The sequence below is a fragment of the Trichosurus vulpecula genome, chromosome 2 (genome assembly GCF_011100635.1).
Source record: "Trichosurus vulpecula isolate mTriVul1 chromosome 2, mTriVul1.pri, whole genome shotgun sequence".
NCBI lineage: Eukaryota > Metazoa > Chordata > Mammalia > Diprotodontia > Phalangeridae > Trichosurus > Trichosurus vulpecula.
Genome location: NC_050574.1, coordinates 59,557,414 through 59,578,503, shown reverse-complemented (window position 1 = coordinate 59,578,503; position 21,090 = coordinate 59,557,414). Strand labels below are relative to the sequence as shown.

At 43.1% G+C, this 21,090-nt stretch overlaps 1 protein-coding gene across 1 annotated transcript in view; it reads right to left on the bottom strand.

The window, feature by feature from the left end:
- The window catches only part of MACO1 (macoilin 1), an 84,641-nt gene extending 64,170 nt beyond the window's left edge, over positions 1-20,471 (bottom strand). The window contains exon 1 of the mRNA XM_036745466.1: positions 20,354-20,471. Within this exon, the coding sequence (XP_036601361.1) occupies positions 20,354-20,433 (80 nt within the window). The 5' untranslated portion in view covers positions 20,434-20,471. The remainder of the gene's footprint in view (positions 1-20,353) is intronic.
- Between the last annotated feature and the right edge of the window lie 619 nt (positions 20,472-21,090).

Genomic DNA, 21,090 nt, shown 5'->3' with positions numbered 1-21,090 from the left:
TGATCCATTCATCCATCAATCAATGAGCATTTATTAAGCAGCTGCCATGTGCCAGGCACTGTAAGGGATACAAAGAAAGGCAAAAACTGACCCTCTCCTTAAGAGGGTCACATTCTAACGGAGGAGACAACATGCAAACAACTATGAACAAACAAAATATAGACAGGATAAATTGGAGGTAATCTCAGAAGGAAGGCACTCCCATTAAGGGAGTACTAGGGAAAGCTTCTTGCAGGAGGTAGGATTTTAGTTAAGACATGAAGCCAGGAAGCAGAGGTGAGGAGGGAAAACAGCCCAAGCATGGGGGAAAGTCAGGGAAAAGGAGAGTATCTTGTTCAAGAAATAGCAAGGAGACCAGGGTCACTGTAAAGGGGAATAAGGTGTTAACAAAACTGTGAAGGTAGAAGGAAACAGGTTATAGAAGCCTTTTAAAGCCAGAGAATTCTCTATTTGACCTAGGAGGTAATAGGGAACCAGTGGAACTTACTGAATTGTAGAGGAGGGGGCTGGTAAAGGGTGGTGACATGGTCAGAACTACACTTGAGGAAGATCACTTTAATAGGTGAATAGTGGATAAACTGGAGTGTGGGAAAGATTTGAGGCAGGGAAGCCAACTAGCAAGGCTATTTTAATAGTCCAGGCATGAGGTGATGAGGGTCTGCACCAGGAAGGTAACGGTGCCAGAGGAAATAGGGGAGCATATAGGAGAGATATGATATATCAAAGGTAGAAGCACACACCATGGCAACAGATTGGATATAGGAGTAAGAGAGAATGAAGAGTCTAGGACGACACTCAAGTTGTGAACTTGGGTAACTCGGAGGCTGGTGGTACCTTCCACAACATCAGAAGCGGAAAGGATCTGGGTGAAAGATGTGGAATTCAATTTTAGACATGTTGAGTTTAATATGTCTACAGGACACAAAGACTTTGAGATGTTAGGGTTGGATAAATAGATTTGATATACATGTGTAGAGAAAGAACTGAATCAGTAATAAGACTGAGAAGCATCATGAAAACCCAGAGAATACTGTCTGAGAAAAAAAGCGTGGTCAATACTGTAAAACGCTTTCAAGAGATCATGAAGACTGAAGAGTGACAAAAAGTTGGCGAATTTGACAATTAGAATATCATCAGAGAATAGTATCAGTTGCATAATAAGGTTGGCGGCAAAGAGTTGGGGGTTGAGTGGAGAAACAGCAAAGGCAATAAGAGCAAACATCTTTTTCTATGAATGCTACAACATAAGGGGAAAATAGTATACTAGCTTTAGGGGATGTTATTGTTAAGTGAAGGTAAAGAGGAGGTCCTGAGTATGTCCATAGGGAGCAGGGAAGGAATCAGTAGATAAGAAGAGTCTGAAGGTGGGCTGGGTGGGGAGAGTGGGAAGAATGATTACAGGGAAAAATTTACAAGTTGGAAGAGGACAGCGTCTTAGGCACAAGACAAGGCTCTGGCAAAGAGACTGGTCAACTTGTAGTGAGAGACTAATGGGGGCAATGGAGATGATGAGGGGTTTGGGGACCTAAAGCAGAGGAGAGGAAGAGTGCTCAGGGTGAATGGTCTATAGTTATGTAAGAATGTATGAAGTGAGTCCTTCTATTGAGAACAGACACGGAAAGGACTTGAGAGGAGGTTTGGAATGTTATTGTGGGAAATATAAGAGAGTCAATTGGGGGACAGTAAAAGGATTGGCTTATGGCAGTTAGGGCTCAGTTGAAACTACATCACAAATCTATAAATGATCCACTCGGTACAACTTCCTCTCACTAGAGTGCAGGAGGTAGATGGTGGAGGGCAATCTATGTCTGGGGCTTGGCAAGGCATGAGAAAGGACCCAAGTCGAGGAATTCAAGAATGGAGGGCAGTGGAAAGCTGAACTGGTTAAAGATAAGGGTAAGATTAGAAAAGGAAGAAAGTGAAATGAACAAGCTTGGAAGAGCACAGAAGGCCAGACTGAAGATCATGGAGAGAGCAAAGAATGAGGCACAGGGAAAGGTGGAAATGGGAGGAATTTCAAATGGTTCCATGGAATTTCTTGTAGGAAGTGATGAAGTGATTATCCCTATGGATGGCTGAGGTGGAGAAAAGGTGTACGTCATAGAGTGGGGAGGCTATCTTAGGAACATGAATATGTATCCTGAAGTTTCCCAGCATAACAGCAGGTGTCAAGTGAAGTGGAAGACTAGGTTTGAATTCTTTGAAAGTAGAGGAAGAATGTCCTGGGAGCCGGTAGATAGCTGCCATCAGGATCTGTACAAAGTATCAATATGATTGGAGTGACCGTCCAAGGAAGAGAGGCAGCAGAAGGAGAGACTGAAAGTGGCCATGGACTTCAAGGAGTGTGCTGCCTCTGTCTCCTTTTGGTCCAGTGCCTCGTGGCATGAAGGAAGGTGCCATACTAGAGAGGACAGGTCGGGCTGCAGTATCTCCTGGGGAATTAGCTGTCTCTGAGTGACAGGAGATAAAGGTACACCACAGAAAAAAGCCTAAGATGAAGGGAACTTTGAATGAGAGGTACTGAATTATCACCAGGCCTCCATGGAAGCCTTTCCAGCACAAGAAGACCCACTGGAGCTTGGGTTCTACTGTTGACTCAGCCAGAGATCACCCTCCAGACCATAATGTTGCAATGGACAAGGATTTTTAATAGAGATTCAGACTATATAGGTGAAAGAGATCAGGTGCTGAAGAGCCTGAAAAATAATCAAGCACATTCAATGCACTTAAGTGCATCCACAGTAGTACATCAGTTACTCGTCAAATACTGTTAATTTCTAAGCGACACTTTCACTAAGAACATATTCTGGCAGCATGATAAGCTTCTGTTGGCTGAGATGGGGAGGGACGGGGTGGAATGCCGTGTAACCAAGAGATCCATGCCAACCAGAAAATGACATTCATAAACTCTAGTCACCTTTCAGTTTCATTTTGCTCTTCTTATTGTCCACATGAATACTGTGTCCTCATTCTCACTAAAGGGCATTATTAAATCTAGCAAGGTGGCAGAAAAACAATATGCAATTCATTGGAAGGAAAAGTTTAACAGGTTAAACAGGCAAGATTCTTCATGAACTGAGATAGGAAACACTGATCCCTATGCGGACTTGATTTGAAAGACCACTTCTCACTGAAATATTTTTCCTCCATTTCAAGAAGTTTGTTTTGAAGAGGAATTAACGTCCTTACTGAAGGATTCCTAAAGAAATTTTAAAAATAGAATGGAAAGGTATTTATTTCCAGGATTTGGGGGGACCAGCTCTGGAATGAATAAATAGGTGTGCCTTAGTTATCTACCACTGCCCAGGTGGAAAGGAAAAATTCCCCCTGCTTTCTGCCCCAGCCACTCTGAGGCATGGCAGGATGCCAATGTAGCATGCAGCATCTTGTTTCATCATTCGTCATACCAGATCTTAAATTGTATTATAAAGCAGCTATCATCAAAACTATTTGGTACTGGCTAAGAAATAGACGGGTAGATCACTGGAAAAGGTAAGGTACATAAGACACAGTAGTCAATGATTATAGCAATCTACTGTTTGATAAACCCAAAGCCTCTAGCTTCTAGGATAAGAACTCACTATTTGACAAAAACTGCTGGGAAAACTGGAAAACAGTATGGCAAAAACTGGGCATAGACCAATGTCTGACACCACATACCAAAATAAAAGTCCAAATGGGTACATAATTTAGATATAAAGTTTGATACTATAAACAAATTAGGGGAGCAAGGAATAGTTTATCTGTCAGATTTATGGAGAATGGAGGAATTTATGACCAAACAAGAGACAGAGTATGTTATGAAATTCAAAATGGATAATTTTGATTACATTAAATTGAAAAGCTTCTGCGCTAAGTCAATGCAACCAAGATTAGAAGAGAAGCTGAAAACTAGGAAAGAATTTTTACAACTAGTGTCTCTAATAAAGGCCTCATTTCTTCAAATATATAGAGAACCGAGTCAAATTTACAAGAATAGAAATCATTCCCCAATTGATAAATGGTCAAAGGATGTGAACAGGAAGTTTTCAGAGGAAGAAATTAATATGAAAAAATGCTCTAAATCACTACTGATTAGAGAGATGCAAATCAAAACAACTCTGAGGTACCACATCACACCTATCAGATTGGCTAACATGACAAAACAGGAAAATGATAAATGTTGGAGAATATGTGGGAAAGTTGAAACACTAATTCATTGTTGGTGGAGCTGTGAGCTGATCCAATCATTCTGGGGAGCAATTTGGAACTAGGCCCAAAGGGCTATAAAAAAGTGCATACCCTTTGACCCAGCAATACCACTTTTAGGGCTGTATCCCAAAGAGACCATAAAAATGTGAAAAGGACTTACATGTACAAAAATATTTACAGCAGCTCTCTTTGTGGTGGCCAAGAACTGGAAGTTGAAGGGATGTCCATCAATTGGGGAATGGCTGAACAAGTTGTGGTATGTGAATGAAATGGAATATTGTTATACTGCTATAAGGAATGCTGAGCAGGCCGACTTCAGAAAAGCCTGGAAAGACTTATATGAACTGATGCTGAGTGAGGGGAGCAGAACCAGGAGAACATTGTACATAGCAACAGCCACAGTGTACGAAGGAAGACTGATTTTGAAAGACTTAGCCCTTCTCAGCAATGCAAGGACCTAAAACAATTCCAAAGGACTCCTGATGGCAAATGCCATCCACATCCAGAGAAAGAACTATGGAGTCTGAAAAAAGAGCGAAACAGACTATCTTCTTTTGTGTTGTTTTGTTTTTTCTTTCTCATGGTATCTCCAATTCGTTATAATTCTTCTATGACTAATGTGAAAATATGTTTAATAGGAATGTACATGTAGAGCCTATATCAGATTACAGGCCGTCTTGGGGAAGGAGGGGGAGAAAATTTAAAACTTATGGAAGTGAATATTGAAAACTAAAAACAGGGGCAGCTAGGTGGTGCAGTGAGTAGAGCACTGACCCCGGAGTCAGGAGGACCTGAGTTCAAATCCAGCCTCAGACACTTGACACATGTACTAGCTGTGTGACCTTGGGCGAGTCACTTAACTCCAATTGCCCTGCCCCCCCCCAAAAAAAAACAAAAGAAAACTAAAAATAAACTAATAAAAAAAAATAAAGACAACCATTGAAATGATGACAGTGTGTCGGGATTAGAAGGGAATAAGAAAAAATTCAGCGTTACACTTAGAAAGGAACAAGAAGAAATGACCATATATTTGCCAAATACCATGGATTCTTCTGCCCTGGCTCAACCACTTGCTGGTGGGTACCATTCACTTACTTCATATTTTCTTCAACTAACTTCACAACTTTAATGTCTTAGGGATAACCAGTCTCTTTTGGCACAGTTTAGAAATGCAGTTCTTTCACTGAATTACACAGCTATTTACTGTATCCCAACCATCCATAAGGGTCCAGACTGGCTTGGGGAGTATACAAAAATGGACCCTGACCTTGATCCTTCCTCTTAAGAGGGATCTTATTAGTCAGGGAAAGAAGTGTTGTCATGCAAGTTAGCATTTATTTACTAGGTGCTATACGCAAGAGCCTGTGCTTGGTACTAGGAATGCAAAGATTAAAAAATAACTGTCTCTGCCCTCGTTTTACAGTCTCATAAGAGAGGATATAAGTGTGCAAAACCAAATGTAACATAAGGCAAAATGCACTTGAGGCAGGGACCCAGGAACTTTTAAAAAGGCAGACATTACTTTCAGCTTGGGAAATCAGAAAAGGTTTGTTTAAAGAAAGGGAACTTAATCTAGGTCTTAAAGGAATAATATTCAAAGAGCTGAAGAAAAATGAGAAGTACAAGCCAGCATGTAGGGCATGAGGGGGAGTGGAGAGGACCAGGAAATGGCTGAGCGGTCCAGTTTGGCTGCAATATAAAGATCTATGAAGGCCAATCGTGTAAAATAGGGTGGGTGTCAGGAAAGTTTTTATGAAGAAGATAGCCTTTCAGTAGAGTCTCAAAGGATGGATAGGATTTCAACAAGACAAGAGTTGGGGAAGTAGAGCATTCCAGGGTTAGGGGATTGGGAAAAGAGAGATGGATGGGGAATAGGCCTGGAAATGGAAAAATAAGCCAATGTGACAGAAGCACAGAGTTTGTGAGGGGACCAGTAGGAGACAAGGCTGGAACCGTAGGATGCGGTTGTGGAGGGCCTTAAATGACAGTCTACAGAGTTTAGATTTTATCTGGAGGCAATGCCAGCTCAGAGAGATTTCTGAGCATGGCGGTGCCACCATGAGGATGAAAGACTGTCTTTGACAAAGCAGTGCCCTACAACAAAGCAGTGCCCTACAACCTATAACAGATGTTAAACACAAATAGAAAAGGAGGCTTGTGGGCCACATATTGACCCAGAAAGTAACATTAATATTATCTATGTTTTACTGTATTTTTATTTATTTTGTTAAATATTTTCCAATTACATTTCGATCTAGTTCAACTGCCCTTGGGAGCATTACGGGTCGCATGCATGTGTTTGCCACTTCTGCCCTACAACTTGTTCCCCAAGGCTCACCTTTCAGACTGACCCTACTCTAAAAACCAAGAGCAGAATCTAAGGAGGAAGGTTGTTTTTTATTCCCATATTTGTTCTTTGTTTTAGCCAAAGGGGCCCTCTCACAGAACTGAAAAGTCTGGGAAATTTTATGAAAGAAGATAACCTTATAAGATATAATAATTCATTTTGTCATGTCAGCATACTTACATACATATCAATATTCGAAAGTTTAGAAGTGTATCTACAAAGGCTAAAATACCAAATAATCTAAGATTATTAATCAGAAAGTTAACACTTCAGGATAGACATCAATTCTAAAGAATATATCTTGCCTCATGCTTTAAATATCAACTAACCAAGATTCTGCCATATCCAAGAGGGAGGAGAAGACTGGAAATCGCTAAAACAGTTTAGGATTCTTGGTTTTTTCTTTCAAATGTTTTAGAAAGTTGGAGGGGGGAAAACCCTGATTAGTAAAATGTTTTACTACAAGGCATTTTTAATCATTCTGCATTAAAAACAAGGGCAGAAAGCTGAAATCTCCTATTACTGTAGGTTACTATTCTTAGAGTCAATGAAATGAAGAAAAAAATATGCAATTGGAATTTTAAATTTTAAATTGAACTCCGCTGAACACTAATTTTAAAAGGGCAGTAATTTTTTTTTTGTCTCCCCACCCTAAATACTCTCTTCCTACCCTTTTGCCATTATGTTCCTGCTACCCAAAATCAATTTTCCTAGACCTTCTAACCTAGTTCAAAGGGCCTTAGAGGTCACCTGGTTCCTCCCCTTTTTCTTGTATGGATGAACAAAATGAAGAACAAGGGGAAGTAACCGTCTCAAAGTAAGGACTGGGGACTAGGTTCCCTGACCTGCTCTTCTTTCCTGATGGAGCTCTCTTCCCATCTCTTGTCAAATGTGGCTGATTTTTCCCATGGTACTATTCCTATCTTTGCCATCCAGGACTGGTTTTCCTTGTGTGTTTGGCAATAATTCTCTACATTGGATTAATGGGAAGAAAAGTATTGAATACTATACTTTAATTCCATTTCCAAGTAAAGGACACTTCCTTTTCTGCATCATGAGAGGTGTGTTGCTTCCACTGCCTTTAGCCCACATAATCACCACAGTATGGCCATTAATCCTCAATACCTGACCTTTTCTACAGGAAGACTAATGGTCATTTAGATTACCTGGTCCTTATATGACAGAAAAAGCTACATGTGAAAAACTTCAGTGCCTGAGTCTAAGAGCCACAGATCTCAACATGTGCCTTCCTTTCTTTGCTTGGCACTTTTAACGTTGGTTCTAACTTATCGTTTATGCTTTTCGGCTCCTGATACTCCCTTGGTTCAGCTGCTTTTTCTCCCTTGTATCTCCCCTCTTCAGCTTTTACAAGGTAGTCATGCTGCCCTTGCCCTGGTCTCTCACAAGTGACTATTGGTTGTCTATGAGAGTCTCATATTCACTGAGTCTGTTTTCAAGGCTTTCTCAGGGAATGTCAGAGTTGGAAGGAACCTCAGGGGCCATAGAGTCCAATCAGACTTGGCCAAGAATCGCAGCTCCAACACACCAGACAAATGATCATCCAGACTTTGCTTACAGATCTCCAGTGAAGACAGGATATCTACTCTCATCAGTCTCAAAATCTACTTTTTCCATGAGCACCTCAGAAATTAGACAGATTGCTCATGGAATCAGGGCTGGAAGGGACATGGAAGTTATCCAGTCAAATCTCCACATTCTACAGAGGCCAAACCTCAAGTCTTGTGGCTAAATGACTTAGCCCAGGTGAGAGTGGCAGAGCTGGGAGGAGAAGCCAACTCTCTTGGATTCCTGATCCAACGCACTTTCCAGGATGCCCCCTCCCCCGCCTCCTCATAAATACCATTACTAATCATCTCTACATTGTCAGCTGCCCTATCCTCAAATTAGAAACATTCGGATTGTTCCAGGGTCCTAACTTTCATTTTCTAAAATTCTTTCTGAGCCAAGGACAAAGTCATTATCTAATTACAACTGAAACGAAAACACTTAAAATAACCTGTTTGCAAAAAAGAAGAGAGTTCGGCAATAACCAAAAGGGATATTTAAATGACCACAAAATTTCGCCAGGCAATTAAGGATGGCAGCTGAATGCTGCAACACCAACACAGAAACACACAATTATTAGGTTTACCCAGAAAAAAAAAAGGATACTGCAGATATTTCCAAACTGTTCTCATTGACTATGTTTCTCCTTTTTGAAGTGATTCACTCTGGGATTTTGGGACCAGTCCACCATGACACTTTGCCTCCTTGCACATATCTCTGTCTCTCTTTCCCTTACCTAAATTCCTACAATATGCAGGCTCTGTCAAGTTATCTGCTGAAATGGGCTGGAGACGACAAGGATTTCTCTGATTAGCCTCACCTTTATGTGCAGAACACCCCCATCACCCTTCTTCCCCCCTCCAAAAAAAGACACAAGGGCAATTAAAGACTTTGTTCAACTATACTCCTTGATAATGTCTTAGTCACTTAATTAGCCTACCCAGAATCAAAGATCTGTAGGTAACAACAGCTACTGTTTTACAGTATAATGTGAAATGCCCTGATGGAAAATGCCTAGCTCAGAAACTTGGTAAGAAGACTTTAGGAAAAAAACATTGGGTGTGGTACTCTTACACAAGCTCATACAAAAAAGAAAAGAAGGAATTTCAGGTTTGGTCAAGTGGGGCAAATTTAAAGTTTAGAATTTTAGATACATAGTATAGAATCATCATTACTACTCTTTTAGTGGTAAACATTACCCCAACAACACAGAGAATTGCAATCTCGCAACTATAAAGTATATTTTAAAAGGCTAGGAAATCCACATACATTTCTTATGTAAAAGGAATTTATAGAATCTGAGTTACAAAAGCTAGGGCATTAGAAATCACTTAATAGTACTCTCCACTTCCCCTCCCATCTTACAGATGAAGAGCATGAGGTCTCAGAGGCGTGATGTGACTAGCCCAACATCACATAGTTGCTGAGAATGATTGAGCTCTACTGTATCCTGAAGCACTAGGCAGTGGAAGGTAGGTGGAGGATATACCCAATACAGCTATTTAAAGGGCAAGTGATTTAATCACTAAAGGTACTCCTCCCTCCACCAATGCAAATTTCTATCCCTCTATGTTTTAAGGCTTCATGAGTTGCTGTAGTCAAAAAATACTCATCACTTACTGGTAGTCAAGCCATAATGACCTTTTCTGAATGTTAGGCTAAACCCCCACCCCAACAAGAGATACACGACTTGCCACTGAACCTATATTTGATGCCATTCCAGCTTGGTAAGATTTGTCTCAGCTTATGCTACACTGGCAGAGCCTTCAGTAATTTTACAGATGGAAAAACTGAGGCTTGGAGAGGTTAAGTGATTTGCCCATGGTCCCACAGTTAAGTGTGAGAAGCAGGATGTGACCCCAAGTCTTTCTGAATCCAAGGCCAGCATTCTATCCACTATGCAATGTTGCCTCTCTTCAAAAACTCCAGGCTACCATAATGACATGAGGGGACAGGGCAGGGTCTTCGTGAGGGCTAAGAATACTGTTGTTTATTATGTGTAAAATAATAATAAAATTTATCTTCTGTCTAGTTAGTTAATTTTCCAAAGCTATTTTCACATCTCATACCTCATTTCCCCCTCATAATAACACTGGGGTGCAGGAAGCTACTAGCCTGAGAGTTAGAAAACCTGAGTGCGAAGGTGCAGCTGTGCTGCTTGCTGCCATGCCTGTGGGAGATCATTGAAGACCTCCAGGCCCTCATTTCCTCACACTTGTGCCACTCACCTCACGGGGCTGTTGTGAACAACTATGAACCTCTATACCAATATCAGTTATTCTCAACAACTCTGCGAGCTGGGTTGGGCACATAGGATGCAGAAGAGATGATAACCATTTCCTTGCAGAGTTGAAAAAATACACTAGATTAAGAATGAGGAGACCAGGAGCGTCACCCCTTGACCCACGACCTAGGCGAGAGCAAGTCACAACCTCCTGGTGTCTCAGTTTCCTCATCTGGGAAGTGGAGATAATAACAGCTAATGCTAGCTAGCATTTTTATAGAATTTAAGGTTAGCTAGATCAAACTGCTTGCCTTCTCAATAGAGAGAGGAGCGTGAGGAGGGAGGAAGGGAAAAAATTTGGAACTCCAAGTTTTAAAAACGAATGTTAAAGATTGTTTTTACATGTAACTGGGGAAAAATAAAATACTAAATAGAATTTAAGATTTGCAAGTAATGTAGGTAAGTTATCACATTTGTTCCTCACCAACTTTGTGAAGTCTACTGACTTCACAAGTGTGTGAGAATCAAACCAGATAACAAGCATGAACCAACTTTGCAAAATATAGAGCCCCTTATAAATACATCCCATCTCCAAGCCAAAGACATAAAAAGCCACGAACAAGCAATGGGCTTTAAGAATTCAAGAAAGAATACTTTTCAGTATCTTTACTTGTATGATACAAACACAAGGCTAAGAAGACAGGAATTCCAAAAACCAGATAACAAAAGTATAGACAACCTTAATCATCTGAAAGTCTTCTCACTGGTTAGCCACCTGATTTTTGGTCAGTTTCCAGTTTACCCTTAAAAAACCACTAACAATAAACATCATCCTGGAGTAACTACTGTAAAATAGTTACATCATACAGATGAAAAATAGCATCATGAGATCTGGAGCTGGAAGATACTTTAGAGATCTTGCTAGCCCCTTCATTTCTACAAATGAAGAAAGTGATGTGGGGGGGGGGGCAATTAAGTAACTTGTCCACAATTTTCTGGACAGCAGAGCTAGAATTCAAACCTAAGCCTCCTAGCTCCATACCCAGAACTATTTCCACTATATAACATGGCAACAAAGAGAGTGCAAAAAAAAAAAGATAATAAGATGACACATGAAGTCTAGACGGTCAGTTCAAGAAAGGTACAAGAAAAAATCTGCTCCTGAAAAATCTGTCACATGCAGAAGACTCAAGCCAGAGTGTACATCTTAGCCCTGACAAGAGTTTCTGCAACAGCGGTGGACAGATCTCTGATTCTCTCCAGAGAATCTTCAACTGTTTCATTGTTGACATAGGCAAAGTACTTACAGTGGCATTGGGAGGTTTATTTGGCGTTCGAAAGTGTTTTGAAGATGAACAAGGTAACAGTAATGATAACGAAAGATTATTTCTGGCCACCTCCCCTACGATGGACAGGAAATGGATCCCAGGATGCAGTGATGGGACTGCCCCATTTCAGGCAACTAAATGCCAAACCCCTTAAAAAGGGGGTGGGGGTGGGGGTGGGATGGGGAAAGACAACAGAGCTGATGAGGGTGGAAAAACTTACCTCTGATGTCACAATCCCACGACTCAATAGTGAGTGCCAATCCATGAGGTTATAGGGTAGGAGAAGAAGATATAAGCACCAGAGCCACAAACGGGCTCAGTGACTTCAAAGAGGATGATAAAGAGATTCTATATTGAGTCTGAGTTGATTTTAATTAAGTTAAAGTCAAATTAAAATATAGTAGCCTTTAAGGATTTTTTTAAAGTTCCAGAATTAGATGGTGGGCACCTGAAGCTGAGATTTTAAGGTAACGATCATTTCTTAGGTATTTTAAGATACTCTTGATGGGGAAAAACCACCTTCAAAAGGATATTTTCCTACTGTTGGTATGTACCATTTTCTTTCTCTAGCTTGTGGAAAAGCTAACTCATAGATCTTCTGGACTTAATCCTTGAAAACAAGCCAAATACAATAAGTAAGCTAAAGTGAGGAAAGAGAGGACGGAGCAATCACTTGATCTAAAGTGCATGCACTTTTATCTAGAAAAATAACTCAATACAATATTTTACTTTGTGGCTCTTAACTATGTTTGTGAAACTTTTACTCTCCCTCTCGGAAGCCTGCAGATGTATGTCAAAGTGTGCTTAAGTATTATTTATTTGGCTGTAGGCCTAGAAAGTGACAAAAATCAAGGGGTTAATATCAACAGGAAGATCTTCAGGGCTGAGAGGAGTTCCAGGCAAAAAAGGAGGGAGGAGGAAGTCTCTCTGGGTTTAGGGAACTCAGAGTACATTCGATGATACATAATAATATCACAAGCATGAAAATGGAAATACTTAGAAAGTTATAAAGCTTAGTGTTAAAATTCATCTCCAGATATAATGAGGTATTAGGAAAATTAGGAAAATGTGGAAAAAAAGGTAATAATATATTACATTGTGAAAAAAAAATAGGAAGCTTTTAAGCAAACAATTTGGAACAGATCCTTTTTTTAAAAAACTGACATACTCTCTCAATCCTGTAACAGTAGCTTAAAAGAATCTATAAACAGCAACGGCAGGTGGACCCCTAAGGAGTACAGGGGAGAGCAAGCCTTTTTAAAACTGGGGATAAAATAGTGTCAAAATTGTATCTGGCAGTTTTTCCAAACATATCAAACTGGGAACCCAGAGACAGATCAAGCCAGAAGCCACGTTTCAATTTCTCTGTTCTATTCCAATCTTTCCCAAATAAACCAATGCAATAATACCAACATCATCACTCAACTCTAGGTTAGTGTTCTTGTAGTTAAAGTCTCTCTTCATTAATTGAATATTTTTTGAGGTTGGAGAGCAGAGTACTGCTCTTTTTAGGTGGTGAGGCTGCAACATTGGCATCTAGGGTTTCAGCTACAGAACACATGAACTATCAAGGCCAATGGTAACAGGCTATCTTCCTGCTGTTGCGAAAAATGGAAGCCCAGAGGAGACTAAAGCTGGGCTTTAGAACTAGAAGTAGCATTTAAGTCTCTGGAAAGACTTGGGTGTCTGAAAGAAAAGCAAAATAGGTTTTGTGGAATTACAGAAAGAAGACTGGACTTGGAGTAGAAAGACTTGGAGTCAAGAACCAATTCTGTCCCTACAAGTAGCTGTGTGACCTCCTTCCTTAGGAGAGAAAAAGCTGCTTCCATTTCCTCAACCATTAAATGAAGGGGAACTGGCCTAGACTCATATTTCTTCTAGCTCTAACATAGTTATATGGACCCATACACAGGCCAGAACACTGACTGAATTTCTCTACTAAACATGTTAAATTCTCTCACAAATTCACTGCATAAGAGAGTTGAGATTCAAAAAGATCGTGGCAGACTAGAATGCTAGGCCGAATCCTAGATGATGAAATTTAATGGGGATGAACTCTTATCCTTGGGTTCCCCAAGAAATTCAATACACAAGTATAAGATGGGGGGAGTTTGTTTGAAAAAGATGTGGAGAAAGAGTACTGCAAACTCAAAAGGAATCAGCAGTGGGACAGTGACTTGACGGCAGCCAAGAATGGCCAGGTAGCCTTAAGCAACTTTGAGACAGGTTGTGCCCAGGTGATGATGACGTTCTATTGTGCCCTGGGCAGAACATGTCCAGAGTGCTGTATTCAGTTCTGCATGCCACAACAGTTCAGAAAGGGCATTTAACTAAAGAAGTGTAACCAAACTGGGGAAAGATCTCAAGATCATGCCTTAGGAGGTTCAGGAGAAGGAAGCAGGAATGTTCAGCCCAGAGAACAGGAAGAGAGAAGAAGGGCAATACAGCCACCTCTTAAGTATCTGAAGGGCAGTCACCCTGAGGCAAACCTAGAAGCAATGGGTGCAAACTGAAGATAAGCAAATTTAAGCTTTAATGTAATAGAAAGCTTTGTGACCACCAGGGCCTCCAAAAGTGGAATGGAGCAGTGGGCTCCTTCTAGGTCAAAGTCATCAAGCCAAGGTGGAAGGAGCACTTGTCAGGTGTGTTGCTGGGGGGATTCTTGTCTGCTCCATGCTGAACTAGGAGGCCTCCAAGATCTCTTCCAACCCCAAAGTTCTGTGATGAGGACCTTTAACCAGCACAAATGCTCCCGTGTTTTAAAAACAAAATCATTGGATTAAAGAAATTGGGTACTACCACAAACCTCAGAGATGATCTACTCCATCCTTCTCACTTTATACAGATTGAGAGCTGAAAAGACCTCACAAGACATTAAGTCCAACCCCCCCCAACCCCTATACAAGGAAACTGATGGACTGGTTAAGTGACTTGCCCAAGGTCACGTAACAGTGTCTGAAAAGGGATCTGAACCCATTACATACATACACATGCACACACGCACCCATACACACAATTGATAAGATAGATAAACATGTAAATCTATGAGAAACAGCCTGGAAGAGGGGAAAGAGAAATGGCCCAGGAAAGAGCAGAGTGACCCTGGGCAAGTAGCTTAACCTCTATCCTCTCCTCCCTCCCTATAAATTACACGTGTCAATCTGCACTGGTAGAGAAAGGTCTTTACATTATCAATGTAAGTAGAGTTCCCTACACTGATGAAATCATAGGTTTGGTAAACAAGAACAAAACATATCAATAAAAATAGATGGATTACAGGATCAGCACTGGAAAAGACCTTCAAAGTCATCTATCCTAACCCCCTCATTTTGCAGACGAGTAAACTGAGAGAGAGCAAGCCACATGAATAGTAAGCAGAAGAGCTAGGAAGGAAGGACAGGTGCCCACTGATTCCAAACTGGTGATTTCTTCCACATCATGTTATCTCCTTTCAATTCTCTCAGTTCTTCAATTTTAAATTGACATATAAAATTGGCTTCCTTTAAAAAATATATTTCCGAGTTTGAAGCAAACTCCTAGCATTCTCTCTAAATTGACTATGAGCTATATCTGAATCAAGAGACAGTTTATTAACAGTTGCTAGAAAGGAGAGCAGTGGCAAAAGCTACTCAAAAGACCATTTTACCACCAAATGGATTGTTAAGCGAGAGAAGAACCTACAAGTTTTGATTACAGGTGTGCCAAAGCTTACAATGGCATCCACCTTTCTTAAAGACTAAGCCAAACAGGCTTGTAGGAAGCTCTGAAAGTTAAAGCTATACATTACTAGCCTGTTGCTGTGGCACTGAAGCCTACATTTGTTAGTTTATAATACAAAATAAAGTTTCCACAGCTTGTTATATCATGAGATTATTGACACTCTGCTAGGAACCCCTTTTAAGACAACAGATGAGGCTCCTCTGTCAACACTGTGAGTTCTGAATTCCTACATCAACTAATCTGGACCTTGCACCACCCCCTCACTGACTCCATGTAAGATAGAAAGAGGATACAGTAATTGGGAAGTGTGCCCCTTGTTGGTTAGGATAGTGGTCAGGGTCAGATGTAAGCAGCTTTCTGGTGAATGAAATAAAAGTTAACCAACGGTGGAGAACCAAATGGGCAACAGGAAAGGGGGAGGCCAAACATTTCATATGAAATTTTATATTAAATAGAAATGCTGATGCCTATTACTGATATTCACGAACTTCTGAACATTATTTACAATAGCAATTCTTAACATTTTTGTGTGTCCTGTGGAGTCACTGGACAATCTGGTGAAGCCTATGGACTTGTCAGAATGAATGTTTTTAAAATGCATAGGACTGCAAAGGGAACCAATTATGCTGAAATAAAGTTACCGAACAATTTTTTAAAAACAAGTTCACAGAGTGCCCAGGTTAAGAGCCCTTGACTTACAATTAGCTTACTCCTTCAGCTTAGAACTGAAGCATTTGGACTTCACTATAAATCTCCCTTTAGAAACTAGTATTGATCTAGAAGAGGCTCACTGAAGCTCTGAATCCTACTACTCCTCAATACACTCAGAAACACAAAGAATAACTGGAGGATCTCACTTGATATCTCCTAGAAGAAATATATAAATTCATTTTTATGTGCTATCTCATGAGGCCCAACTAAGGTGCCAGAACACATACGAAGGGAATAAATGACAGATATAATTAAATGTTTCTGGGGAAGTTTCAAAAATTGATGAGTTGAGGCTCATTAGTTTCCCTAAGGGCTTTAGCATCAGCTGTACAAGGAAGAGAATTCAAAGTCAAAAGGACCATCAGCAACATAGTAACACCACAATGGACCTTGAACAAAATGCATGTACAACTTGAAACACAATTGAGCACATAGAAACAACCTGGGACTCTTCCTATTAATGGAAGACCAATGTCACGTCACTGTATATACCAGATAATCAAATTCCACAGTTATTCATGGATTGTTTACTCTAGTACACTTTAGTCTCAACTCACTTACCGCCGGCTAAGTTTTTCATATATTTCTCAATAACAAAGGAATCTGCTTTTTATTCAAGAATTGTGGTTTTCAACTTAAGTTGAATATATACACTTAGTTTTACCAACCATTAAATGATGAAGAGAAAATTTTTTTTCTTTTTTATGGTTTTGGTTGAAATGGTCTTGGTTAGTCATCGCCCAACAACATACTCTAGAACCCCTGGCTTTAATTATGCTCTTATAGATATGGTTTTTAAAAAATGATGCAGGTAACGTCAGCTACTTAAGAAAACAGTCATTCCATATGTGTGAACGAGAACATGTATAAAGGTGTACAGTGATGCTAAGACATCCCAGGTATCTTACTCACCTCACATATTCCTATAAGGCCCCTGTCTAGACAAACAAATATTTAAAACACATTGAGGACGACTTCAGTAAAATTTTACTCCCTGGAAATTCTCCAGTTACTTTCCCAATAGGTTCCTTGACCAAAACAAATACCATTTAGAACTAACACTGTGAGAAGAACAAAAATGACTATTGTGTATGAATCCTGCTGAGGGCCTTAAATGATGAACACTGAAACAGACATGAACCTGTAGCTCTCCTCTGAGCCCAGAAAGACCTTTAAGCTACTGTTGCTTGGAATGGGGGAAGGAGGGGTGGAAGGACAAAAGAAGACACAAGATTTAGGGGCAAATGGCTCCAATAAGGGTTTTTTCCCTGGCACAAGATTTCAAAAAAAACTTTCTTTGTAATGTTAAAATCGTTTTCCTAATTAAATTCAAACAAGAAAGTGTCTACAGTGAGCGAAGCACAGACTAACAGTAGCCCCTAAGAGCCTGGATCAGGTCCAGGGTGCCTGACTTTTGTAGTTTTTCCCTCAGTACCTGAGTGGAACAGAAGGAAAAAATGGACTGGTAACACCCCCCCCCCCCCCCCCCCCCCGCCCAACCCAGAGAACTGCTGAGGGGCTGAGGAGCCTTGGCCCCTCTGAACTAGGCCAGGAAAGACTAAAGGTGCCTGCCACACTGCTCACACCATCTTTTCTCCACAATGAAAAACTTATCCACTTATACTCCTGAGAAATCAGACATCCTAGACCATCTAGAAATGCCCTTCCAAAAAAGGCTTTCCTTTCCCTCCCTGCCTCAGCTCCTAAAAGTGTGTGTATAGATGTGTGTGAAGGGGATTTCAAGTGAGAAGGGAAGACTCCCTCTATTAGGAAGACACTATCTCTGTATAGAGGCGGAAGATTCCTAGTGAAGAAAGGATGTATCTGTCTGTAAAGGGATATGGGGGGAATGGGGAGCTCTGTGGGGAAAGGAGGGGGAAGATGATGCAGGGAGACTCTTTCCTGGTGTCTGTGTGCAGACCTACTCTGTGAGAAAAGGGATGTCTTGTGGAGGAACTTCCCCTGGAAGGAAGGGTGAGTCTACGGGGAAGATGATCTGGAGGAAAAAAGGGTATCTAGAGGAGAGTTCTCTTTTGGGGGCCTCCTGAAAAAGGGAGAAAAGGGGTACCTTGTGTTTAGGTTGTCCTAAGTGTAGAGGTATCTTGAGTAAGGAAGTATCTGGAAGGCTACGTAGAAGCGAGTGGCCCTGGATGGAGGCCTCCTATGAAGAAGGGGTGTTACCTTGGTGGCAGCTTTCCTTAGAGGATGGGAATGTCTGGGAAGCTATGAGAAAGGAAGTGTCTTTAGGTGTGGGGCCTCCTGTGAGAAAAGGGCTATTATCTTGTGAGGGGCATCTCCTGAGAGGATGGGAGTATGGAAGGAGTTCCTATTATAAAAAGAAATATCTGAGTGGGGGCTCTCTTTGTGGAAGGGGGTATCCAGGTAGGTTGCCTTCCAGAGGAATCTCCTGTTATAATGATGTTTATATATAAAGGGTGCTGTCTTGAAGTGGACCTTTAAGGAAGAAAGTTCTAGGTGTGTAGGTCCTCCCCTATGAGGAAGGGGATGGCCAAGTACTGGGGAAGCTGTGTGTAGGAGGCCTCCTTTGAGAAAGCTGGGATCTGTGCAGAGGGAGGTTGTGCCATGGAGGCACCCCAAGTGCACAAGGGGAGGTCCAGGAGAAGGAGTTATTTGTGGAGGATCCCCCTGTGAGAAAGAAGGGAGGGTTATAGGGGAGGCCTCCAGCGAGAGATAGGGTGCCTATAGGTAGAGGAGGTTGTCTTGTGGGTCCATTCCTCTGTGAGGAAGGGAGTATCCAGATTTGTGGAGTCTGTCTGATGCAGAGGGGCCTCTCCTATGGGGAAGGAGACATCCAGGTGCATAGAGGATGTCTTTTGTGGGTGTCCCTGTGAGGAAGGAAATATCCAAGTGTGGTGTTGTTGTGGGGGTTGTCTTGTGGGGGGCCCTCTCATGTAAGCAAGGGGAAGTGTGTAAAGCTATCTTATTCAGGGGCATCCTGTGAAAAAGTGGATGTCTTTTTATGAGGGTGTTTTTAGGGGGCACCTCCAGGGAACAAGGGGATGACTGTATATGGACTATTCTGTGTGGTATATATCCTGTGATGAAAGGGGTATCTGTGTTTGGAAGGTGGTCTCATAGGTGATTTTTTTTTTGGGAGGGGGGGACGATGGGATGTGTGTATAAGGTTTTTTTTTGTTTTGTTTTGTTTTTGCAGGGGTGGGGTGGGGGGAATCTCTTGTGATGAGGAAAGTATCTTTGGGCAATCTCCTGCAAGGATGGGGATTTCTACTATGTGGGGAGGTTTGTCTTCTGGGGCAGGGGTATCTCCTGTGAGGATGGGAGTATCTCTATGTGGGCAGCTGTCTGTATGTAGGGGGTATCATGGGGGGGGTCTCTTTATTAGGACAGGTGTGTCCATATGTTGAGGGAATCTTTTGGGGGAGGTCTGTTGTGAGGATGGTGGTATCTGCATGTGAGGGCTACCTTTAGAGACAGGTGTCTTGTGAGAATGGGGTGCCTGGTCCATGTGTCTGTGAGTGAGTCCTGGTCTGTGTGTACGTGTAGGGAGATGTCTGTGAATGGGTCTCCCTTGACCATATGTATATGTCCGGAAGGAGGATGGGGGTTGTCTGTGAGTAGGTCCCTCCTCCCCTGTGTATCTGGGATGGGGTGGTCTCTGAGTGGGTCCCCCCACCCATGTGTGTATGGGGCGGGGCATCTGTGAGTGGATCTCCCCCATTCATGTGTGTGTGTGTGTGTGTGTGTATGTGTGTCTGGAGGGCTTGCCTCTGAGTGGGTCCCCCACGTGTGTGTGTGGGGAGGGTATCTGTGAGTGGGTCCCCCGCCCATGTGTCTGGGAGGTAAAAGTCTGTGAGAGTAGTGAGTGGTCTCCCTTGCCCATGTGTATGTGTCTACGGGGCTTGTGTGGAGTGGGTCCCCCACATGTGTCTGGGGAGGGTATATGTGAGTGGGTTCCCTGCCCCTGTGTCTGGGGAGGTGTCTGTGCGTGGCTTCCCCGCCCGTGTGTCGGGGAAAGGGGGGGGGGGGTCTGTGCGTGGCTCCCCTCCTGGCGCCCCCCCACCTCTAGGCTGCAGTCAGCGGCGGCAGCAGAAGCGGCGGCGGCGGCGGCAGCATTAGCCCCGCTGGCCACCCGGCCCGGCCGGCCCCGCCCCGCCTCCACAGACCAGGCCGGGCGGCGAGCGGCCCTGGGCCGTCCGGAAAGCCCCCTGCGGGCGGCGAGCGGCGGGCGTGCGGCCTAGTGGGGCCGGGCTTACATAACGGGGCCGGGGCGGGCCGGGGCCTCACCTGCCGTAGATGCCCTCGGTGATCCGGTTCCGCTTTAGGGGGCGGCGGAGTTTGCTGCAGTCCGCGTTCCGCCGCTTCATCCTCCTCCCGCTGGGGGGCCGGGAGCCCGAGCCGCCGCCGCCGCCGCCGCCTCCTCCTCCGCCGCCGCCTCTGCCACCCGAGCCGAGCCCGAGCCGCCGCTCCCGGCGCCCGCCCGCCCCGCGCCGCCGCCGCCGCCGCCGCCGCCTCCTCCGCCGCCGCTCCCGGCGCTCCGGGCCTGGACTCTACCCTGGGGCCGGTCACTGCTGCGGAGCCAGCCCCCGGGGGGAGGGGGTGGGGACGGGGCCGGGGGCGGGGGCCGGGGAGGGGGGGCCGCGGAGCCTCCTCCGCCTTCGGAAACAAAGAAATGACAATTCCGGGGCCCGCCCGCCCCACGGCCAGCCGCCCTCCGGCCCCGCCTCCCCCGCCCCGACCGACGGTATGACCGACCAATCGGAGACACGGCTACCGCCACCCCGGCCAATCCTAGAGCTCGCTGGGGCCCAGCCGAGCCTAAAACCCGCCTCCTTGACGGACGGAAGAACGCACCAATCACAACGGGGCCTGGAGCAGCGCCTAGGCCAATCAGCCAGAGTTTAAATAGGGGCTTATAAATAGGCCCTATAAATATAACATCTTATATGATGCTTTGTTGTGATGGTGTATTACGCTTTATTATATTAAATTATTACATTATACTATATCATCATATTATATTT